This window comes from Benincasa hispida, chromosome 11, assembly GCF_027475165.1.
Source record: "Benincasa hispida cultivar pf3 chromosome 11, pf3_genome.v1.1, whole genome shotgun sequence".
Classification (NCBI taxonomy): domain Eukaryota; kingdom Viridiplantae; phylum Streptophyta; class Magnoliopsida; order Cucurbitales; family Cucurbitaceae; genus Benincasa; species Benincasa hispida.
Window position 1 is genome coordinate 25,488,180 of NC_143488.1, and position 23,852 is coordinate 25,512,031.

General features: G+C 34.8%; 1 protein-coding gene across 1 annotated transcript; it reads right to left on the reverse strand.

The window, feature by feature from the left end:
• Positions 1-839: 839 nt before the first annotated feature.
• Positions 840-22,811, reverse strand: LOC120091291 (Leucine-rich repeat (LRR) family protein). The gene is made up of 21 exons (XM_090306800.1): positions 22,520-22,811; positions 22,325-22,388; positions 22,111-22,247; positions 21,923-22,009; positions 21,310-21,385; positions 20,848-20,922; positions 20,670-20,739; positions 20,491-20,568; positions 20,326-20,386; positions 20,131-20,209; positions 17,420-17,515; positions 16,907-16,962; positions 16,727-16,794; positions 16,555-16,625; positions 6,322-6,459; positions 5,987-6,091; positions 3,357-3,481; positions 3,179-3,275; positions 2,273-2,347; positions 1,269-1,324; positions 840-1,138 (listed from the first exon to the last, which is right to left on the reverse strand). The coding sequence occupies exons 1-21, from the start codon at positions 22,582-22,584 to the stop codon at positions 1,066-1,068; spliced, it is 1,752 nt and encodes a 583-aa protein (XP_090162926.1). The 5' UTR covers positions 22,585-22,811; the 3' UTR covers positions 840-1,065.
• Positions 22,812-23,852: the final 1,041 nt, after the last annotated feature.

Below are 23,852 nucleotides of genomic sequence, written 5' to 3' on the forward strand. Positions count from 1 at the left end.
CAAATTAAATTGATTCTCAAATATGTAGTAAGATATGAAAATATTTTAACAATAAAGTAATACAAATGTCATAGGAAAATTGATAGAAACAACCCCAAAATATTTTCATCTTTTACGATTAGCACCTTTTTACCTTCACACCAAACTCTCTAATAAAAGGACTGCTTTTTGAAAAGTAACCTTCCAACATTTTCAAAGAATCTCAAGATAGATCTCGATCGAGAAGGGCCACAAAAATTATTGTAATGGTTTGCTAAAAATGATGTTAATTGTAAAAGATGAAAACGTTTTGGTTATACAATTTTCCAATATATACCAGTTAAACTACGGTTCTTTTAGTTCTTAAATGTGCAAATCAGATATACTTTCGGTTTTAAACTTTATATTTAATCTATCAATACCTTTCAATATGATTTAAACATTCTAGCTTTCAATTTTACTTTTCGTTTTGAAATTCCTACTAATCCACCAATAGCCTTCAAATTTATTAGCCCAAAACCAAATTCATATTCTTTGCAAACCTTGAAATTCGTAAGAAAAACCAAATAAAAATAACCCAAAACGTTTATATTCTTTAGATACCAACGAGTTTATGACAAATGGATGGGAACATTGCAAAGTCCCAGTTGATACCAATTTCATTTACAGTTTTTTTACAATTTTAAAATAAAGCTAGTTTACTTCCAACATTTTGATCTCTATTTTATTCTTTTTTCAAAAAGAATACTTTCCAATTAGTAGCTAAATTTTTAAATACAACCTGTTTTTCCCCCTAAAAAATAGTTTTCACAATTTGGCCACAATTCCAAAATGAAGATATAAAATTAAGAAACTGGAAGGAAACAAACTTAAGTTGTTTTTTAAGAACAGAAAACTAGAGTCAGTATCAAACAAACCCTACAAGGTTATATTTACAAGCCCTCTTCCAAATAATAATATCTTGAAACACAATAAATAAGAAACAATCAAATTTCCACTTTTTTAAAAATTAAAAAAAAATGAAATTTCCACTTGACCGATCATCAATATCTTTCTCTATAGATCGCATGACAATATTAATGTTACTCACTCGGTCAATTTATCCTTCAAATATGTTAAAACAGCTTTGGTTCCTTTGTCCAAGATTGCCCTCCTAATGCTGTATAATGAAATGTGACCACTGGTTAACAAATACTAACACATCGGAAAATTCATCAGATAGTACAGATTATGCAAGGGATTTACTTTTCATGTTGAAATGGAAAAAACGAAATGAAGCATTGTCTTACCTTCTTAGTGGATTTCCATCCAGTCTCAGTACCTGTAGGCTGGGTTCAAGCAAGCTCTGATTTATATATTAAAAAAAAAATGTATATTCTTAGTTTGTGTCAGAGAAACCATAGAAGGTTGCAAAAATAAGTTGAAGAGATGAGATGAGTGAAGGACAGAATTATAGCTAGAGAATGTTAAGAAAAAAGATTGAAACTTTGGAAAATAAAAAACCTGTTAGTAGCATTGTTTAGTTTGTGTGAAATTATCATCAGGTTCTGTTTGGTTTCAATTTTTCTTTTCTTTTTCTTTTTTTTTTTTTTTTTATGCCGGGATAAAAATTCTATTGTAGTATGTACATATGCCTTGTCTCCATTAAGCTATGCTTGAGTGCCCACTTAGTTTCAATTTGAGTCGATGTTGTATTTCAAGTTATAATCTCTTAGGTTTGGAATTAATTTAACTGATATGTATAGATTAATGAAGCCTCACAGATTATCATTATAGTTTTAAAATTTTACTAACAATTTTAGAAAAGTTCCTCAAAATTTTACAATGGGAAACAGAATGAGTTATTAAGATCTCATTTGATAAGCATTCAAATTTTGAAAATTGGGTTTGTTTTCACTATTTTTTAGGACTGTTTTTAAATATAGAAAATATAATCAAATTATTTGCAAATATAGCAAAATCTTATAGTCTATCACTAATGGACACTGACACTGATAGATGTCTAACAGTATCTATCATTGTCTATCATTGATAAACAATGACACTTTGTTGTATTTAAAAATATTTCCAGCAGGTTTTCCATTTAAAACAGTACCCTATTTTTTACATAGGTGAAGTAGTGCTTATAAGCTTAATATTCAAAAACCAAAAACCAAAAACCAAATTGTTACCAGACAGACCTTCTAAAATTCAGATTCAAATATAGAAAATGAAATAAGCCATCAAATGGGAGACAATAGATGCAAGGTATATACACAGTTTCTACAAAATGATATCCATTCTTATTTCTTACCAGCTGTGGAGGGAGCATTGAAATGTTATTATCTGATAGGTCCAGTTCAGTAAGGGCAGCCAGATTCTTCATTCCCTGCACCAAACCAAAGATAAAAGATGAATCAGAAAACCAAAATAGAGGATTGAACTAGTGGAAGTTGCAGGGGAAAATATAATATATGTCTAGGACTATAAGCTTGAATAGATCTTGCAAATTAAGGCCTCGTTTGGTAATTATTTTGTTTCTCGTATTTGTTATTGAAAATTAACCCTATGGACACTACTTACATCCCCAAATTTCTTCCCTTGTTATCTACTTTTCATCAATGGTTTAAAAAATCAAGCCAAATTTTGAGAATTAAAAAAATAAGTAGCTTTCAAAAAGTTTTTTTTATCTTTTGAAATTTGGTTAAGAATTCAATCATTGTATTTAAGAAAGATGCAAATCATTGCAAGAAATGCGGATGAAATAGGCTTAATTTTCAAAAACAAATACCAAAAACCAAATAATTACTCAACGGGCCTAAGAAATTAGAAGCAATTAGTAACACAGCCTCAATGTTGGACCTAGTCCTCTGATATTTGTCCCCAGCCAAAAGTATGAAAACATGAGATTTATCTTCCAACAGCATATGTATTCGGCCCACGAATTTGATCCTAGAAACTGTTGTACTTGAAAAGCTTGAAAAGTAAGAGTAAATCATTAAACTAGTGGAAATTGTTGTGCTTTAAATTTTCACCAAAATGGATAATAATCAAATAGTATGCCATTTAGATGAATTAGCAAGAAACATCTGTCCTAATAAATCTCTTTTCAGATAATAAGAACATCTGCTAATCAAACTTATAAGACCAATTTGAATCTGACCAGTGAAGGCCTCTTTGATTGGAACTACACTATTAATTAATTAACGAAACAAGTTACCTCTGGAACTAATTGAATTGAATTTTGACTCAAATCAAGTACACGCAGGAGCTTTAAGCCCAATATAGATGGTGGAACTTCATGTAGCCGCATTCTCCTATTAATTAGAAGTCATTACATTAAAACACGTCGGGAATCTTGGAGGACTGGAAAATACCCCAATTTCTTGTGAACTAACCTTAGGTAAAGCTCTTGCAGAAGTGGTAAGCTGGAAAATGTTGGGTGCTCTGGCAAGGAAGCTATATTACCACTAAGATCTAAAACCTGTAGCATGGAGACTGCTTGAAACCCATCTGACGGAATCTACACAATCAAGTAACATCACCTGTTAGATTTTATTAGTAAAGAAGCCAATTTACAGGAGAACAGTCGACTTTCAGCATTCCACACGAGAAAAAGGAGGGGCCAATCCAATGTCTAGAATGTCAGAAAACAATAAATTCAAAAATATGCAAAACTTCAAAACTGTGCCGCCAGTCTATCATTGAATGAAGAATGCACGACCTTAAAATTACAACAAGGTTGCTAAATCCTTTGAGAAAATAGCATATTTCAGAATTTAAGAAAGAAGTCAAGTATCAACAAACCTTCTTTTAAAATGTCACAATGTACAATTCTTACTCTAGAACATATCTCGAATTTAAAATTGTTGAAACTAGGGTTTTTTTACTCTAGAGACATTTCTATCTTTATACTTGTACCCTAGGATTTCCCTTCTTTCTATTTAAACTGGTAGTCACTGTGCATTCTGTGTATCAGTCTTATAATAAAATTCCTTCTTCCCGTGGTTTTTTCTCCCTGATTAGGATTTTTCACGTAAATCTTGCGTGTGCCATTTTTCTTTCTCTATTCTATTTTTCATCATAGTATCAGAGCATATACAAAATACCCACTGCAGAGTTACTTGTCCTATAGCAACCTGTTTCCTGAGTTCAAGGCCCTCGCTACAAATCTAGATACAGTGGTGATACCAAACAGTATACACAGCATTGGAAAACCCTGAATGGAAAGCTGCAGTCATGGAAGAAATGGGGGCTCTCGAGAAAAATCATATGTGGACCAAGTCACTCTTCCAAGTGGTCATAAAGCAGTCGGATATAAATGGGTGTTCACATTAAAGTATAGACCCGATGGAACAGTTGATAGATACAAGGCCAGATTAGTTGCCAGGGGCTTTACTCAGACTTTCAGGGTTGATTATTCTGAGACTTTCTCGTCAGTCGCAAAGCTAAATACAGTACGAGTCCTGCTTTCTGTTGCAGTTAATAAGGATTGACCCCTTCACCAACTTGATGTGAAGAATGTCTTTCTCAACGGAGAGTTGGAGGAAGAAGTCTACATGAGTCCTCCCCCAGGATTCGAGAAACAGTTTAATCACCAAGTTTGCAAACTAAGGAAGTCCTTATATGGGTTAAAACAGTCCCCAAGGGCCTGGTTTGGTAGGTTTACTACGTTTGTAAAGTCACAAGGGTATAGACAGGGTCACTCTGATCATACTCTCTTCACTAAAAGGGCAGTATCCGGGAAGATTGCAGTTTTGATTATTTATGTTGATGACATTGTCATTTCAGGTGATGATACCTCACAGAGATTGACTTGAAGGCAAATATGGCTGAGAAATTTGAAATCAAGGACCTTGGAAAACTAAGGTACTTCCTTGGAATGGAAGTAGCTCGATCGAAAGAAGGAATTTCAGTTTCCCAACAGAAATATACTCTGGACTTGCTTAAGGAAACAAGTATGACAGGCTGCAAACCAGTTGACACTCCTATAGAAGCGAATGCAAACTTAAGTGATATGAGTGAAGATGTTCCTGTTAACAAAGAGAGATATCAGCAGCTTGTTGGAAAATTAATATACCTCTCCCATACTAGGCCCAACATTTCATATGCAGTAAGTATGGTAAGTCAGTTTATGCAGGCTCCATACGAAGAACATATGAGGGCAGTAGAGCACATTTTGAGATCTCTAAAAACTTCTCCAGGAAAAGGCTTGATGTTCAGGAAAACTGAAAGGCAATGATGCATCGAAGCATACACAGATGCAGATTGGGCAGGGTCTGCAGTAGACAGAAAGTCGACGTCAGGGTATTGTACCTTTGTGTGAGGTAACCTTGTTATATAAAGGAGCAAAAAGCAAGGTGTTGTTGCCAGAAGTAGTGCCGAGGCTGAGTACAGGGCCATGAGCCTGGGAATCTATGAAGAAATTTGGCTTGAAAAAGTTTTGAGAGACCTTGATCAAGATCATACTGGTCCAATGAAACTCTATTGTGATAACAAAGCCGCAATAAGCATAGCAAATAACCCAGTCCAACATGATAGAACAAAGCATATGGAGATTGATCGGCATTTCATCAAGGAAAGACTTGATAGTGGCAACATTTGTGTTCCTTATATTCCTTCCAACCAACAGATTGCAGATATCTTAACAAAGGGACTGCCCAGACGGCAGATAGTTGTTAGACCCGTGTGTGAGCAAGTTGGGTCTTATTGACATCTACGCCCCAACTTGAGGGGGAGTGTTGAAATTAGGGTTTTTTACTCTAGGGGCATTTCTGTCTTACTTGTATCCTAGGGTTTCCCTTTTTTCTATTTAAACTGGCAATCACTGTGTATTCTGTGTATCAATCATATAATAAAATTCCTTCTTCCCGTAGTTTTTTCTCCCTGATTAGGGTTTTCCACGTAAATCTTGTATGTGCTATTTTTCTTTCTCTACTCTGTTTTTCATCAAAAATAAAAAATTATAATAAACAAATAAACAATAAAAAGAAACAAGAACAGGGTACATCCATGAATAACTTTTTACCTGTTTAAGTGGATTATTGTCCAGCTTTAAACAAATGAGATTAGGTAGCGACTTGAGAATTGCACCAGGCCAATCTTTAATCTTGTTCCTAGACAAAATCAAAGTCTGCATATATTTGATGAATTAATGCCATCAATTACTTGAAAAGATTTTGCGTCTAATGAGGCTTTATCTAACTGCAGCAAGAATATTTTCCTACAGTTCAAAATTTACACTGAAGTTCTTAACATCCATGACTTTTGAGATGAGCAGTTGTTTGTCAAAATTGAGTATTCCCTATGAACTCAACTATATCAATCATTTCTTTGATTGTGAAATGCATAAATTGAGCATACCTGTAGTGAAGTACACGAGGAAAGTTCAACTGGTAGCTCCTGGAGGGAATTCTTTGACAGATCAAGTTTCATGAGTTCACTGGATTCCCAAACTTCTGATGGCACGGCACTCAGCCCTTGCCCTTCTAGAGAAAGATCCTTAAAGCAGGAAAAGCATGAATTAATGATAAAAGGGAAAATCACATGCACATTAAGATTAACTGCTTCAAGTACTCTTTGGTAACAGGGAGTAAACAAAGCCAAATGCAACAATTCTATTAGCAATGATACTTGGATAACATATTTTACAATTCTCTGCAAATCACCATTGCACCTAACTTACACCTTTGTGCCACACCATTAATGATAAATGAACCAACGAGTTTTCGTTACTTGTTTGTAATTAGAAACTTTGAGACTTGATATAGGACCTTCTCATCAAATTCTTTCACCACTGGAACCAGTTTAGTAAGCATCTGATTGGTAAAACATGTATTGTGTTTCTTGTTTCTTATTTCGAGTTATTTTAGAACTAGAAAGAGAACCATTTCATTTTCTTGTTTCTTTGAAAAAATAGAAACATAAACCAAACTGTTTGATACTTTTTTTTTAAGTCGAAAAAAAACTTAGTACATATAACATAGACCGATACATATAACATGGATTCAAACATGTACATAGGGTAGTATCTAATACCACTCTAATTCCAAAGAAAAATTAAATAATAATAATACTAGTTGTATTTTATCCTTTTGAATGTTGTCTTATTTTGAAGTGGCCACCCAAAATCAAAAAGGAGGAATGGAGGATGTCATTGCCACTTGCCAGCTTCGGATACAAATGAGGAGAGCAGAAATGGAATAGAAAGAAACTTTTTTTTATATATTTTCTGATATTTAGCACCATTTTTGGAATACTTCAAAATATTTAAAACAAGAATCTGGATGGTTAACAAAACATCAGTTTCTTAAAAAATGAGTAATAGTAGGTTTAAGAAGGGTGATGAAAACAGATCATTTCTCGGCAGTTGCTCAAAGAAGAGATAGAATTGTTGATGGCTCAAGAGAATATTTATTGGCATCAAAACTGCAAGTTGAATTGGCCTAAGAAGGGTGATGAAAACATGTTTTTTTCATCAAATTCTAGCTGCCAAGTGTAGGAGCTTGATTACCGAAATCCTTTCCAGAGATGGCACTAGCCTCTAGTAATCTTGAGACTGAATATACTGATTTTTATACGAATTGTTTAAGAAGAATGTGAATCAGGGTATGTTCCCACTAATCTTGACTGGAGCCCAATCAATAGTAAACAGACAGTTGGGAACTTGGAATTGAAGTTCCTTTTACTGATGGAGAGGTTTTTCATGTAGTTTCCTCTGTGGGGTCAAAAGAGTCTCTTGGTCCTAATGGTTTTCCTACTGAATTCTTCAAATTCTTTTGGCCTACGCTTAAGCCCATTATGGCTATGATCAATGATTTCTTTTCTTCTGGTATTATTAATGCTCCCCTGAATGAGACATACATTTGTTTAATTCCAAAGAAAGTTGACTCTAAATCAGTTGCTTTGCTGATCAATCAGTCTTATTTCTTGTGCTTATAAGATCATTGCTCGGGTTTTGTCTAATAGGCTAAAACTTGTTCTCCCTTCTACCATTGCTGAAAATCAACTAGTTTTGTATGAAGAGACAAATTCGAGATGCCCCGGTTAATAATGAATTGATTGATGACTAGACTCTATATCATAAAGAAGGTGTGGTTCTCAAACTGGATCATGAAGAAACTTTTGATACTATTGATTGGGAGTTTCTAGACATCGTTCTTCAAGCCTGGTTTGGTCTTCCTTGGCGATCTTAGATCAAGGGTTGTATCTGTAGTGCTAATTATTCTATCATCATTAATGGTAACACACGAGGGAAAATCATCACTTACGTGACATTCGACAAGGTGACCCTCTCTCACCTTTCTTATATATTTTGGTTGTTGATTGCCTTAGTCGTCTTTTGTCTCACAGTGCTCATTTGGGTAATATTGCTACCCATCCTATTGGTATTTCCTATTTATGTTTGAATCATCTTCAATTTATTAATGGCACGCTCTTGTTTTCCACAATTGATCTGACTGCTCTGGAACATCTTTTCGAGAATTTTTAAATATTTGAAAGGGCCTCTGGTTTAAAAATTAATCTTTACAAGAGCGAATTACTTGAGATTCATGTTGTAAACTCTAAGATGGAACAGATGTTGTCTACTTTTGGTTGCAAACAGGAACATTGGCCAAATCTACTTTCCTGCGTCATTCCAAAGGGTGGTCGTCATGCACTTGTACAAGCATCTCTTGCTAGTTTGCCAATTTACCTCTTATCTCTGTTCTGTATAGTGTATACCAACTAAGGTTATTAGGTCTTTGGATAAGTTGATTTGTGATTTTTTCTAGGAAGGTCCTCATGGTGATGCTGGTACGCATTATGATCACTGGGAGACTACTCAACTTCCAAAATTAATGGGTGGCCTTGGAATTGATAATTTTCAGCATCGTAATTTTGCTTTATTGGCTAAATGGATATGGAGATTTCTTACTGAAGAGCATGCTTTATGGCAGAGGCTTATTGATGCTAAATATTATGCACTGACTGGGAGAGGTTAGCCAAGAACTATTCAATCAAGTTTATTTAAATCCCTTGGACCTTCATCATCAAAGGTTTCATGAATCTTCATCATCAAAGATTTCTTTTGGCACATTTGGAATGAAAGGAATCATCGCACTTTCGACATAAAGAAACGGACTTCACCCTTTTTTTTTACCATCGTTTGTACACATCTATGTCTTGGTGTAAATCCACTTCATATTTTCGTGATTCCAATCTTACTGCTCTTATAGCTCAATGGAATAGCAATATGTAATCTCTCATGGTTCATTTTCCCTTTTGTAATTTCATAATATCAATGGAATTATGATTGAATGTTTCTCATCGAAAAAAAAATAAATCCCTTGGAGATCCTGTAAGACCCCTAGTTATGGAAATAGTAGGATTATTAGTAAATATTCGGATAGTTATTAGAAGGGGCATTTTGGTAATTAAATAGTGTGCTTGTTAGGGCTTTTGGGTATAAATAGAGGGAGTGGGTTGAGAAAAAGGGTGTGAAGTATTTTGTAAGGAATTTCCTTGGGGAATTAAAGGAGAGACTAGCCCTCTTGAAAAACTAGGTTATTCTTGAGTTTATTCTTGTGTCCTTGAGTATTTCCTTGTTTGGTGGTATCCTAATCTGCCAAACTATGGACTTGGTTGCTAGCCGTGTGCAACATTCCCTTGATGATGGGACTTCTACTTCTTTTTGGACTGCCTCTTGGCTTAGTTGTGGCCCTATTGTGACTGTGTTTCCTAGGCTTCATCACTGTCATTTCCTGATGCTACTGTGGCTGGTGTGGGTTGAGACAACCAATGCATGGGATTTGCACCTTTGACACAACATTAACGATATGGAAATGAATGAATGGGCTAGTCTTTCTCATATTTTGGCTCCAATTCGAAATTCTCCCTATTCTTGAACTTTGCCTCTTGATTCTTCTTTGCAAGTTAAATTGCTCATGGAGGATTTGGTTTGGATTGTGAACCATCTTTTAAAACATCTTTTATTCAGTGATTTGGAAGAATCATTATCCCAATAAGGTGTTTGGAGTTTTATCAATGAAATTGTTTCTTCATCCAAAAATAAGAGTAATAATAGGAACCAAAAATGAAAAATGGGAATATAGAATCGTGTATTTATTTATGTGTCATTATTATAGATTTGTTTTTATTATTGTAAATACGTTTTTAATATCTGTGAAGTGTATCTTTATGTATCTAGGTTTTTTAGGTCAGTTTTAATTTTGTAGATTTTATTCCTGGTTTGTTACTAACCCGAGATTGCCTAATTTGTATCTTTCAGAAGGTCATTTGACCTAGTGAATGAAATAAAAAATTATTATTCTTCACAAACCAACTTGGTAAATCTCAATTTGTTCAGAAATTCTTTTTCTCTGGCTTTAACCATGGATGTCATATCCGAGATTGGAAAAGTACTGCCATCCACCCTGAATTCTCCATCTACTGGTGAAAAAACTCACCAGAATCAACCATTGAAAAAACTCACTTACCAGAATCAACCATTGCTGTCGAAAAAACCCATGGCCTCAGTTTATCGAAGCTGATGGCAACAGACCTTTCAATTCATTCTTCAATGCAGATTACCGTTCCTCGCTTGAATGGGAGGAACTATCTGGAATGGGCACAATCCTTCAAGCTAGCCATCGACGGCAGAGGTAAGATTGGATACTTAACTAGTGAATCTCATGCTCAAAGACTGATGAGGTTATATACAAAAGATGGAGGTCCGAAAACTCATTGGTTATAGCTCAATTCCATGGATCCATCGATAGCTAAACCTCACAAGTTCATGAAAACAGGAAAAGTGTGGGATTCAGTTAAAGAAACATATTCCGACCTTGAGAATGCCTCAGAAATTTTTTAATTGAAAACTAAATTATGGCATTCAAAGCAGGGGGCAAAATGATGTCACAACTTATTACAATGATGGTGACAATATGACATGAACTTGATCTTTTGCAACGAGGATGTGTGGGAGAACACGAAAGACTATACTCAATGTAAAAAGCGTGAGGAGAATTAATGTTTCTTGCAGGTGTTAATCAAAATCTTGATGAGGTGAAGGATCGTATTCTTGGCCGCCGACCTTTGCCCTCCATATGTGAGGTCTTAGAAGTTTGCTTAGAGGAGAGTCGCTGCAAAATTATGCATAGTAGCACTCCTACGCTTGAAAGCAGCAGCAATACAGTAACCTTAGTGGTTCGTAAATTATGATCAAAGTGGCAATAAGAAGAAGAAATCAAGGTGTGACTACTGAAAGAAGTTCTGGCATACATGGGAAACTTGTTGGAAGATACATGGCAAGCCTCCTGGTTGGAAACCAAAGGCCGAACGTGCATCCCATACCATGGTTGAAACTACTCAAGATCATCAAGTCAAATCATCTACCGCCCAATTCACTCCAAAACAAATGGAGAAAATCCTGAAGTTAACTCATCAAATTTGACCAATCATGAAACCCTGTCATGTTCTTTTGCCAAAAACGATACAATACCTTGTGTGTCTTCCTTCCATGCTTTCAATTGTATGCAACAAAAAATTTCTTCTTGGATAATAGATTCAGCACCTTTGGCCACATGACTAGATGTTCTAGCCTATTTTATTCCTATAAACCTTGTGCAGGGAATAAAAAAGTAAGAATTGTAGATGGTTCTTATTCCCCTATAACTGGTGTTGGTAACATTAGGATATCATCTTGTCCAGTCTTATCTAATGTTTTACATGTTCCCAAGTTATCTTGTAATCTGATATCTATTAGCAAACTCACAAAAGACATTCCGTGCCTTGCTAATTTTTCATCTTCACACTGTATTTCAGGAACTGGTCTCGGGAAAGATAATTGGCAGTGCTAGTGAAAGTCATGGTCTCTATTTCTTAGATGGGGAGTCAAACTCAAATAAAGATGCTCGAGGGAATTCGTGCTCCCAAACAACATCTATTTCCAGTAATGATGAGATTTATTTATGGTATTTTAGACTATGGCACCCAAATTTCTTTTATTTACAGAAATTGTTTCCAAACTTGTTTCAAAATAAAGATCCATCTGTGTTTTAGTGTGAAATTTGTAAGCTAAACATCATAGAAGTACATATACAACTCGTCCATATCAAGTATCAAAAGCATTTACTTAAATTCACACTGATATTTGGGGTCCTTCATAAAACTTGTAAGGATAAAAGATGGTTTATCACTTTGATAGATGAGTTTGTTGGGATTTACTAAAAGAAAAATCAGAAGTTGAAGGTGTTTTTAAACAATTTTACCACATGATTCACACGCAGTTTAATTCCAAAATTCAAATTTTTAGGAGTTATAATGGTAGAGAATACTTTACCCAAATTTTAGGGGGTTTTTTCATGGAAAAGGAAATAGTTCAATAAAATCCTTGTAATGATACACCTCAACAAAATGGCCGAGCTGAAAGAAAAAATAGGCACTTATTAGAAGTTGCTCGAGCACTAATGTTCTCTATAAATACTTTACCCAAATTTTAGGGGGGTTTTTCATGGAAAAGGGAATAGTTCAATAAAATCCTTGTAATGTTACACCTCAACAAAATGGCCAAGCTGAAAGAAAAAAATAGGCACTTATTAGAAGTTGCTCGAGCACTAATGTTCTCTATGAATACTTTACCCAAATTTTAGGGGGGGTTTTCATGGAAAAGGGAATAGTTCAATAAAATCCTTGTAATGATACACCTCAACAAAATGGCCGAGCTGAAAGAAAAAATAGGCACTTATTAGAAGTTGCTCGAGCACTAATGTTCTCTAGGGGGGTTTTTCATGGAAAAGGGAATAGTTCAATAAAATCCTTGTAATGATACACCTCAACAAAATGGCCGAGCTGAAAGAAAAAATAGGCACTTATTAGAAGTTGCTCGAGCACTAATGTTCTCTATGAATATACCTAAGTACCTTTCGGGTTAGGCTGTTTTACATGCCACGTATCTAATTAATAGAATGCCATCTAGGATACTAAATTTTCGAATACCCATTCAATTTCTTCAAAAAGAATTTCCTAGATCTAGATTGATAGGCACAATTACCCTGAAAATATTTAGGTGCATACTGTTTGTAAAGAATCCTAATAGAAGTGCTAATAAGTTGGACCCAAGAGCAAAAAAGTGTGTTTTTTTAGGTATTGCTCCAAACCAAAAAAGGTACAAGTGCTTTGATCCTACAACTAGAAAAATGTTTGTTTCAATGGATATACAATTTTTTGAAAAGCAACCTTATTTTAAGAATCAGATTCAGGGGGAGCATCAAATAGATTCGAATATGAAGAATCTACCATCTCAAAATATGGAATTCGTAGAAAATCTAAGTCTTGAAGTGATTGCAAGAAATCCAAATATATATTCAAAAACCTCAACTCTAGAATTTCTTAATTTCGAGAATAATAATCGTGTTCAAGAAATTGAAGAAGTTAGGAAACAACACATGAAACGATTTCAATAGCATCACATTGTGAAGAAAATTCCTCACAAAACCCTGGCCCTAGCTTAGAAAATGAGCATAGTCATAAGTTAGAAGGTGTGCATTCACATAATTTTACTCATAATCAACATCATTCTGAAAATAAATCTTAGTTGGAATCAACAAAACTCTTTGGGCAGACTTATGAGAGAAGGACAAATCATTAGGATCCTGGAACTATCCCTCCTCTTGTCTGTCAAGAATCTGAACCAAGATCAAACAAATCCCCAGGTGAAAATTCTATCTCCGATCTTGATATTCCTTTAGCTTTGAGGAAAGGAAAACGTTCACGTGTCAAATGTCCTATGTTAAATCATGTGTCTAACTAAAAATCTCTCCAAGTCTTTTTCTGCTTTTACTTCTAGTGTCACCAATGTCCAAATACCTAACAGTGTTCTGGAGGCTCTTAACGTTCTAGAATGGAGGAAGGTTGTACATGAGGAGATGAATGATCTTGAGAAGAATCGATCATGGAGGATTGAGCAGCTGCCAAAAGGAAAATCAACTGTTGGGTGTAGATGGATTCACTCTTAAGTTTAAAGCTGATGGAACTCTTGAACAATATAAAGCTCGTCTAATTGCTAAAGGATATATACACAGGCATATGGAATTGACCATGCAGAGACATTTGCTCCTATTGCTAAACTTAATATTGTTTGAATTTTGTTGTCTATCGCAGCAAATCTGGATTGGCCAGCAAATCAATTTGACGTGAAGAATGCTTTCTTAAACAGCCGCATTGAAGAAGAAGTATACATGGTACCTCCTCCAAGATTTAAAGAAAAGTTTGGATCAAAAGTGTGCAGACCTGAAAAAGCTTTGTACGGCCTTAAACAATCCTTCCAAGGGCCTGATTTGAAAGGATCACTCAGGTTGTAAAAAAAACGGGGGTATTCACAAGCTCATGTTGATCATACATTATTTACTAGATTCTCAAAGGATGGAAAGATAGCTACTCTTATTGTCTATATAGATGATATTATTATTACAGGTGATGATCATGAAGAAATAGCTATGTTAAAGAACAAACTTTTCGAGGAGTTTAAAGTTAAAGGATCTAGAAGAAATGAAATATTTCCTTGCCATGGAAGTTGCAAGATCAAAGCAAGGAATTGTTATGTCTCAACAGAAATATATTCGAGACCTTCTCAAAGATAAAGGCATGAGTGGGTGTCGGCTTGTAGAAACTCCAATTGATGCGAACAAGAAACTTGGAGGCATTACTCAGGATTCCCGTGTTGATGTTCAAAGATATCAAAGGTTAGTAGGTAGATTAATTTATCTATCACATACTCGACCTGACATAGCCTTTGCAGTGAGTATGGTAAGTCAGTTCATGCATAAGCCCTTTGAAGAATATCTTAAGGCAGTTTATGGATTACTTAGGTATCTTAAAGGTTGTCCTAGTAGAGGACTCTTTTTTTAAAAAGGGAAACAACCAATCTGTAGAAGCTTATACTAATGTTGATTGGGCAGGCTCTATAACTGATCGAAAGTCAACCTCTTGTACATATGTGCGGGGAAACTTGGTGGCATGGCACAGTAAGAAGCAAAATGTAGTGGCTCGAAGTAATGCTGAGGCAGAGTATAGGGTCATGGCTAATGGAGTATGTGAGATTTTATGGATTCGTAGAAGGCTTAAAGAGTTAGGAATGGAGGTCAAAGCTCCAATAAAGCTCTTTTGTGATAACAAAGCCGCTTTAAACATTACATAAAATCGTATCCAACATGATCGTACGAAGCATATAGAGGTGGATCGACATTCATTAAAGAAAATCTAGAGGAAGGAGTAATTTGCACTCTTTTTGTTCCTTCCAAAGACCAAACGGCAGTTATTCTGACTAAAGGATTGTTTAAACCGGTATTTGATGAACTCATAAGAAAGTTGGGTATGCATGACATCTATGCACCAACTTAAGGAGTATAGAATCGTGTATTTATTTATTTGTTATTACTATCGATTTGTTTTTATTATTGTAAATATGTTTTTATTATTTAAGTGTATCTTTATGTATCTAGGTTTTTTAGGTAATTTGTTATTTTGTAGATTTTATTCCTAGTTTGTTACTAACCCTAGATTGCCTAACTTGTATCTTTAAAAAGGTCATTTGACATAGTGAATGAAATAAGAAATTATTATTCTTCTCAAACCAACAGGGGAAGTTATTATTAGATAAACATGACATTCGATCTCAAAGCCAATTGGCAGTGGGAGGAGTAACTCATGTATCTTTTAAAGATTGTGAGTTCTCTCCATCTTTCCAATGTGGAATCCTCAATGTGCTCCCTGAAGATGATACCTTTTTGGGTTCATTCATGGATCGGATCCCAAATGTTTTTTAAATTGAATTCTCATTTGGGCTTCACGTGCTTTGATAACATACTAGATAAACATGAGGCTCCATATCAAATCAATTGGCTATAGTAACTCATGTATCTTTTGGTTCACCATTCCAAAATAGGCAACACGCTTGGGATGAGCATTGAATCTTCTGGTGGGACCTTTCATTGGAGTGGCTTTGGCTGCTATTTATCACCAGATCATCATCAGAGCCATTCCATTCAAGGCCAGAGCTTGAAGAGAAGACCTTCATTCATAATCATCGTCATCACATCCACTGAGATTATCTTTTGGAATATCATCTTCTTTTTTTTTTTTTTTCTTGAATGTGTTTTCTTTAGGTTTTTGTAATTTTTCTTTGTTTATTTGGTGCCCTTGTGGATTGAGATGTATTTGTGTATAAATTAATTTATCTATGTGTTCATTAATGATGTTGTAGTTTTCAAGTATGTAATGGACAATTAATTCTTTTGATAAAAAAAGGTGGTAAAATTAATATATACCAACACTCCAACAGTTACCAAACAGGCTCTAAGAAACTACAAGTTATAACAAGTGGGAAGATCCCTCTAGCTCTCTTTTAGTCAATTTCCTTAATAAACTTCATCCCATGCAATGCAACATGTTAGTATTAGGCTTAGTTTATTCCTAAAAGTGAGTTTGGACAACAGATGTAGTGCGGAAGGCAGTGGCTCCAAAGTAAGAGCTCAGCATTTACGTGTAAATCATCATTGGATAACAGAAGAAATATATAAACTTTGAAACTTTTCAAAAAGATATGGTAGGCAATACCTTTGAAGTGATAGACATTCTAGCTGCCATAGTTATTACATCCCCTCTCTGAGTGCTACTAGCTTCAGGCTCTAAAAAAAGAACATTATTTAAACACCATAATGAAGAGAGACCCCAGATGTGAAATAATATATGGTCCACCCGAAGAGTAAAAATAAAATTACTACTGAACCTTCATTTTCAGGAAGTCTACTTCGAAGAAACTTCAGTAAAGCAGGTGTTGGCCCAGAAACTAGTGAACTAGCATTGAACGAAGCATCAAAATTTAGTCATCTTTTCATTGAAATGAAACAATTGAAAGCTGTTTATAAGCATTAGGGTGGTAAGAATACACTAAGTAGAACTTTCACACCTTCGAAGAGTACGTATGGGATTGCCTGTGAGCAAGAGCTTTCTCAAAGTAGTCATCTTACCTACGCAAAGGATCAAATTGATATCTTCCGTCAGTCCTCCTTTTAGTCCTTTAAGAAAGGCACTAGTACCATGTTGTTTCCAAATTTTTCCAGCTAAAATTAAAGTCGCTATACATTCACCAACACAACTTTCAAATGAATGCAAGAGGCATTCTTTGTGCTTATAAGAAAAATACATGTCGGCTCCCAGAAGCAGGCAAGTGAAGTGAAGGAAACAGTTGCTCAACAAGTTCTGGCACTACACTGGTCTATGCTTCTGAAAGAACAGTAATTAATACAACTAATCTTTTACTGCCTCTAAAAAAGTCTATTACAGAACTAGGATCAAGTGGAGTAAAACTTAGTTACTAACATCTACAAACTCTACAAACAGTGCGAGAGGAGAATCTATATATATGAATCTTTAAATAATTTTTCAGAATTTCAAACACTGTTAGATTATATCTGCTAACCTTACCGATTTCTGGAGGCAGTCCACTCAATGAATTGTTTGAAAGATCTAGGACCAAGAGATGCAACTTGCATGCCTCAACTGGATACTCTTTCAACTGCATATAGTAAGGCAGCATGTTCACCAGATTCTCAAGTATTACCAAATGAGTTGAGAAGATTCATTTAATGACATGTAAAGAATATAATTTAAACGTACAAATTACAGTATTAGATAGTAAATCCATATGGAAACCAACTTTCTCTAGAGTAAACAAATCAAAAAAATCAAAAAATCAAAAAGTACTATTCTCCATCTATGCAAGATTTGCAAATATTTTTACTCAATAAGGCATGGGTATTATGTACTGAATTGCAAGCTTTTAGCATAGATTTTCTCCGAGGGCAAAAATATCTTATTTTTGTCTCAATTGCTAGGCTGGAATTTGGTAGTTCATGAGAAAAATGAAATACACAGAAAGTTGTAGCTCATACTTCGAATTCAAGACTCTCTCCAAAAATTAATCCCAAAAGATGTCTGTCTCCAACTCCTCCAATGTGATTCATAACCACTCCACTAACAAGCTGAAAACTCATATCCCTAGTAGCCTAATAATGTTAATAATGTTCCTATCAGTACTCTGCTTCAAGAACACACTTCCTCAAGGGTTATGGGTCTTTTAGTCCATTTTCTTTTAAAATAATTAAGTTTGTTTTCTTGCTTTATTTTTTTATAGCTAATTTAAACCCCCTCCTCAGCCCCAAAATTATTCCTAAACCTAATCTGCACACTGCATGTAGACTCCTTCCTTCCAGTTCAGTTTTCTTTTTGTTTAAAGTTGTCCGGACCCATGGCCCTATCTAATTCCAGAAGTTTCTCCACCCATGGAGCTGTGAAGTACATGAGTGTACGGCTTCTCTAGTTTATGATTTAGCTCCTCAACCCCACCCTGCCATTATCAAGTTATTAACATCTCATGCCCCTTCCACACATTGGAGATATTTAAGCCAGCAAGCTTTCACCCTCTTCACTATATTTTCACCTCCACCATGTGGCAGAATCTTCTTTTTCACTTCTTCATAGGTATTTGTCTCCCTTCTGCCATTAGGTTTCAGGGGTTCATGGATTATTAAATCTCTGGTGCTGGAACCTTTTACCTTCATGCTTAGTGTTGGATTTTCTTCCTTATATTCTTTATAATATTAAATGTGTATTATGTGTATATTCTTTTTTCTATATAAGCAAGGTTCTTTCCTTATTAGTATTTAGTCTTTCTTCTATATAAGAAGACCTTGCTTCAAGTGTAGAAGAAATAACAATATTTTTTCTTCCCAAAGCAGGAGGTCCAAGAGATCCTGAGTACAAACTTCTGCAATCTTATTTCCTCTCCAATTATTTTTTATTTCCACTTGTTGGATCTTCTACATATTTCAAGCTCACAAATGAGAGAGAGTGTTAAATGATATAATATTAAATTTGTCTTCACTCATTAGCTTAAGCTTTTGGGTCAATCGGTGATTTAAGACTTGGACATTTGTGTACTCCCTTGGATAGTTTTCTCTGATTCTTCTGGTGGTATATCCCACATGAATTTCTTCTGGCATAATCATAAATTCTCAATTGCAGTCACACCAATTTGAATTTTATCTCCTTTAGCCCCCGAATTATATCCCTCCTTTGTGCAACTCCATTTTAATTTTCTACATGAAGCCTTGTGCTAGTTTGTAATCAATTTCTCATATAGACATATTAAATCTCACCATCTCCCACAGCTTCTCCAAATACCTATCCTACTATCCTTCCTTCATATGAATTGCGAAATAGGTACCTATTTATTATGTTAACATCACCAACCAAGAGTTGTAGAAGATATTGTTCCAAGTACAACCTAATCCTCACTAATTCATGGGCTTCAAAAATGAATTTGAACCCCCTTTCTTTCATATTCAAACTAAAGAATAGGAGAACTCCACGCTGTCTTGTATGCAGTTTATTTTCACACTTATGATATGTGATGGAAAGTATGCCCATAACCAAAGACCATGGTGCTGAATTTCATGGCAATTTAATTTCATTAATACAGTGAGTTGTTTGGGCTTAGCAAAAGGTTATGCATTAGATCTTTTGATGTTAAATATTCATAATTTAAGATCATGATTTGTTTGTTTTTTTTTTTGGATAAGAAACCTGACTTTCATTACCAAAAGAGGGGGAGATGAGATATCCCCACACACCAACAGGTTACAAAAAAAAAAAAAAAAGCCCAACATAAAATTTACAAATTTTTGTAGTACTAGCCCATAACATAAAATTTGTTGAGAGAAAAACTTAATTTAAATTTGAGAAAGAACAAATGCAAGATAGAAAAACGAATTGTCATACAAAATGTTGCAGGGATTTTTCATGTAGTTTCTTTTTATGAGCATATTCTTTCATACTTCTCAATGAAAGTTTGGTTTCTTTAAACAAAAAATGTTATAGAGCTCAAAAAACCATGCTATACTGTAATATATTATATGCTGAGCAACGGATGAGACTGAAGAAATCAAGGTAGAATTTATTTATATCTGAATGCTCACTTATCCCAGGTTTAGCCTAACCAACATTTCATAGAGCAGTAAAGTTTCCTCTCGACAGTTTTCCAATATAGTATAGTTTCCCTATTCTTTATTATCCATTTATAGAGGTGAGGAAAAAATGTAGGTAAGAACTATATGGAGATGAACAGACTACCTGGTTTGAGTGAAGATCTAAAGTCCCTAAATGTGAAAGTGCTCCAATCTCCATTGGTAGCGTACTAACTGAATTATTCCTATAATTTGAAATCACATTACGCAATCAAATTAAAATGTTAAAAGAAGAAAAGGAACAAACTATAGAAACCCATTACAATCTAAACCAAGTGTATGATATTGGATGGAATGCTACCCCATATATAACTCTGCAAGCGCACAGCAATCCTTTATTGAAGGTGGAATTGATGAAATTTCTGCAGAGGGGATATATTTGGAAAGCCTCGTTAAAACATAAAAGAAAAGGATTAAATTATTGAAGTAAAGGAGATTAAGTGGGTTAGTCAGCCAAAAAACTCACTGTTTTGGAATACATTTAAACGAATGAGACGTGATAGGCTACCAATATTCTCAGGCAACCCATTAAGCAAATTCTTTGCTGCAAATATTTAATTGTAAGATTATATTTCTCTAATCCAGTAATGCAAAATTTAAAGTATTCAACAATATCAGATAGACAGGTCAAGACTTCAAAATTACATGCATTAAGTTCAGTGAGCATAGTCCATGAGGCAATCAAATTTTTGGATATAACTTTTAGCTTGTTCCCCTGCCAACCAAAGAGGCTACATTAGAAATGAATTACTATTTCCATTACTTGACCAAACATAAACGTTTTTCATCAAACCCGTTTAAAATTAATATTCTCTATCATTACCTCCATATCAAGCTTTGTCAATTTTGAGCAGTTTGCAAGTTGATCTGGCAAGCTGGAAATGGAGTTGTTTGATGCCTGAGGAAGAGTACACTAAGAAACCTTGCTTGATACATTATGCTAAAAATAAATAAATAAGAGCCTTCATATCATTAATTATTTGGTATATCCCAAACCCCCCTCAACTGACCCAATCAACCGTCTAACCTTCATATCACAACTGAAGGAAAATTTAGCATAGGAGAGAACATGCAACATTTATTGTCTAGGTTACCAGCAAGGATGAACTTAACATAAGATGGCAAAAGAAAACAGTTCCCATAATCCATTATACTTGTGGAAAGGTATTACAAAGTTACTATACTAAGAGACAGAAAGGGCCCCACAAGGTCAGTCAAGGCAGCTCAAGAAGCAGACCATTTGGGGATGTGGAAGTGAGTGCAGATCACAGTAGGAAACAATTACCTTCAGATCCGACAGATCTGAACACCTTCCAAGTCCACCTGGTAGTTCCTTGAGGTGATTGCTTGAACAGTCAAATCTAAAGGGAAACAATTGCCTCAATAAGCGACAGGTAAAAAATTCCCTGTGATGTCCATGTCCACTTGGAGGTTTTTCTCAATGATAAAAAAAATGAATAATGAAAATGGACTTAAAGAAACTAGAAAAGGATTTCTTTGACATGTAAGAACTTAGAAGTGAATAATTGCAGGAATGGTAAACCTCGCATATTGTTTTTCTTTTTTTAATGAAAGAAAAAGAACGAGGTGAAGGAGAGGAAGATTAATCACGTCTATGCGAGTCTGAGAAAATATTTTTCAATTTGATAATCACTTCAAATAAAGAACACTGAACATTGATTTTTCGCCGAATTCAATCAATCTTCAATTCCTTATGTCCTTGTAATGTCATTCCCCTAGATGCTAAGAATTTTTTCTTAAAGAAAGTGCAAACTTAAGGCAAATGAATTCATCAACGATCTCCCATTTCAGAAAATATTCTGCTAGATTCTCTCCTCATAATTCTGAAAAAAAAAAAAAACAATCTACGGGGGATGTGTAGAAGGGAAGAGGAATACTTGACAAGTGAAGTGGCGGATCCAATTTCTTCAGGTATTCTCATTAATGAATTGAAGGACACATCAAAGAGCTTTAGGGCAGGAAGCCTGCAAAAGTGAATTAATAACCGCGTAAGAATTACCAAAATACAACCATCATAAAATTTTGTCTAAGAAACGAGTACTGAAAGTACAAAATCAGAACTCACTCTCCAATTGCAGCTGGTAATTCAGAAAGTTTGTTGTGACTAACATTTAATACGGTAAGAGAAGACAAATTCCTCAGTTCTTCACTCAACAATTGAATATTGTTATGAACTAGAATTAGCTTCTGTAACTCCACAGCCTGCAAAAACAAAGCAATGAATGAAACGAAGTAAAATCAATTCTTAAATCTCCAAGTCGAAAGTGAAGAAAATTTACCTCCCACCACTTCTCGTCCGCCTGAACTGCATCCAAGCTCCGATAAACCTCACTTGGCACATCACTGAAGGTTACAACCAAAATTCAGGTACATGCACTTCGATCACAACAAAATTAAAGTGGTATCTCCTTAATCTTAGCTTTTGAAGGATTGTAAGGTAATGATCAGGATGTGTAAATGAATGAAGAACTTGCCTGAGAGAGCGATTGGAAAGATTAAGAGAGCCGGATGCTCTTGCGGCCTTTAGCACCCGATCCATTGCTTCAATGCTTCACCAGTGCAGACTCCAGAACTTTGAATGCAGATCTATGGCCGTCCTAAGCGATTGAGAAGCTCCAGTATTTAGTTCTTGTTTCTTCGATTCTCATTGTTTAGGTTGAGAGAGAGAACGGGAGCTCCATTTCAAACCAACTGCTTACGAATTTTCGGTTTCCAACTTTCTACTTTCCTTCGATGATATAAATATTTCAACCGTAGAAACGAAACGACTAAATATATATAGATTTTTTTTATTTACAAACTTATTTGGATCAATTATGGATGTATTAGCGATCAAAAGTTATATGGTTAAAAAAAGAACATCATTTGCCACATAAGAAAAGAAAAAGAAAAATTCATTTTGATCTAACGATGTCCCAACTCCCACGACCACTTTTGGACAACCTTTGGCGACGACTCCGATCACCCAACTCTGATGAGAACTTCAGTGACCCAACTCCCACGACCATCTTTACACAACCAACTCCAACAATCAATTTTAGACTCCACAACCACCTCTAACAATAAACTCTAATGATCAATTCTGACAACCACCTCCGACTACAAGCTATGATGAAAATCTTCTTCGATGATCAACTTTGATGATCACCTTCGAGCGAGCAACTTTGACGACCAACTCCATGCTTCAACAATCACCTCCAATGACAAACTTCGACAACCAACTCAAATACCACCTTCATGCTTCGACTACAGATTCTAGTGAAAATTGTCTTTGATAATCAATTTCGAGAACCACTTTCGACTATTATAAGACTGGTGATGGTTAAATTATGTTGTAGGGTTGATTATGTAAATAATAATATTTTGTCTACATTAAGTAGGATATTTTTACGTAGAAATTTGTAAAATATATTTTTATTTAATTAAATTCACATGTCAAATAAGTGTTAAGAATATTTAAACAAGTATATATGTAGTTGATGTATGTAACATATAATAAAAAAAAACATAAAATGGAGACTTTTCTTTCCTAGAACATTTTTAAGTAAAAATTAGTGAAAATTTGAGATTTATTCTCTAATGATCCTTCAAATTTGGAGGAATTGAAAGTGAAATTATTGAATAATTGTGGTGCCATTCTATTGGCTACTAAGATGATGGGAAAATTTTAATTAAAAACAATCATGAGTTAAAATACAAAACAACAATAGGAAGAAAAATAAAAAGAAGATGATGATGAAATTTTTGGAGAAAAATTAGGAATCAAAAGTTTTAATTTCTCTTTCATTCTCATTTTATTTAACTATA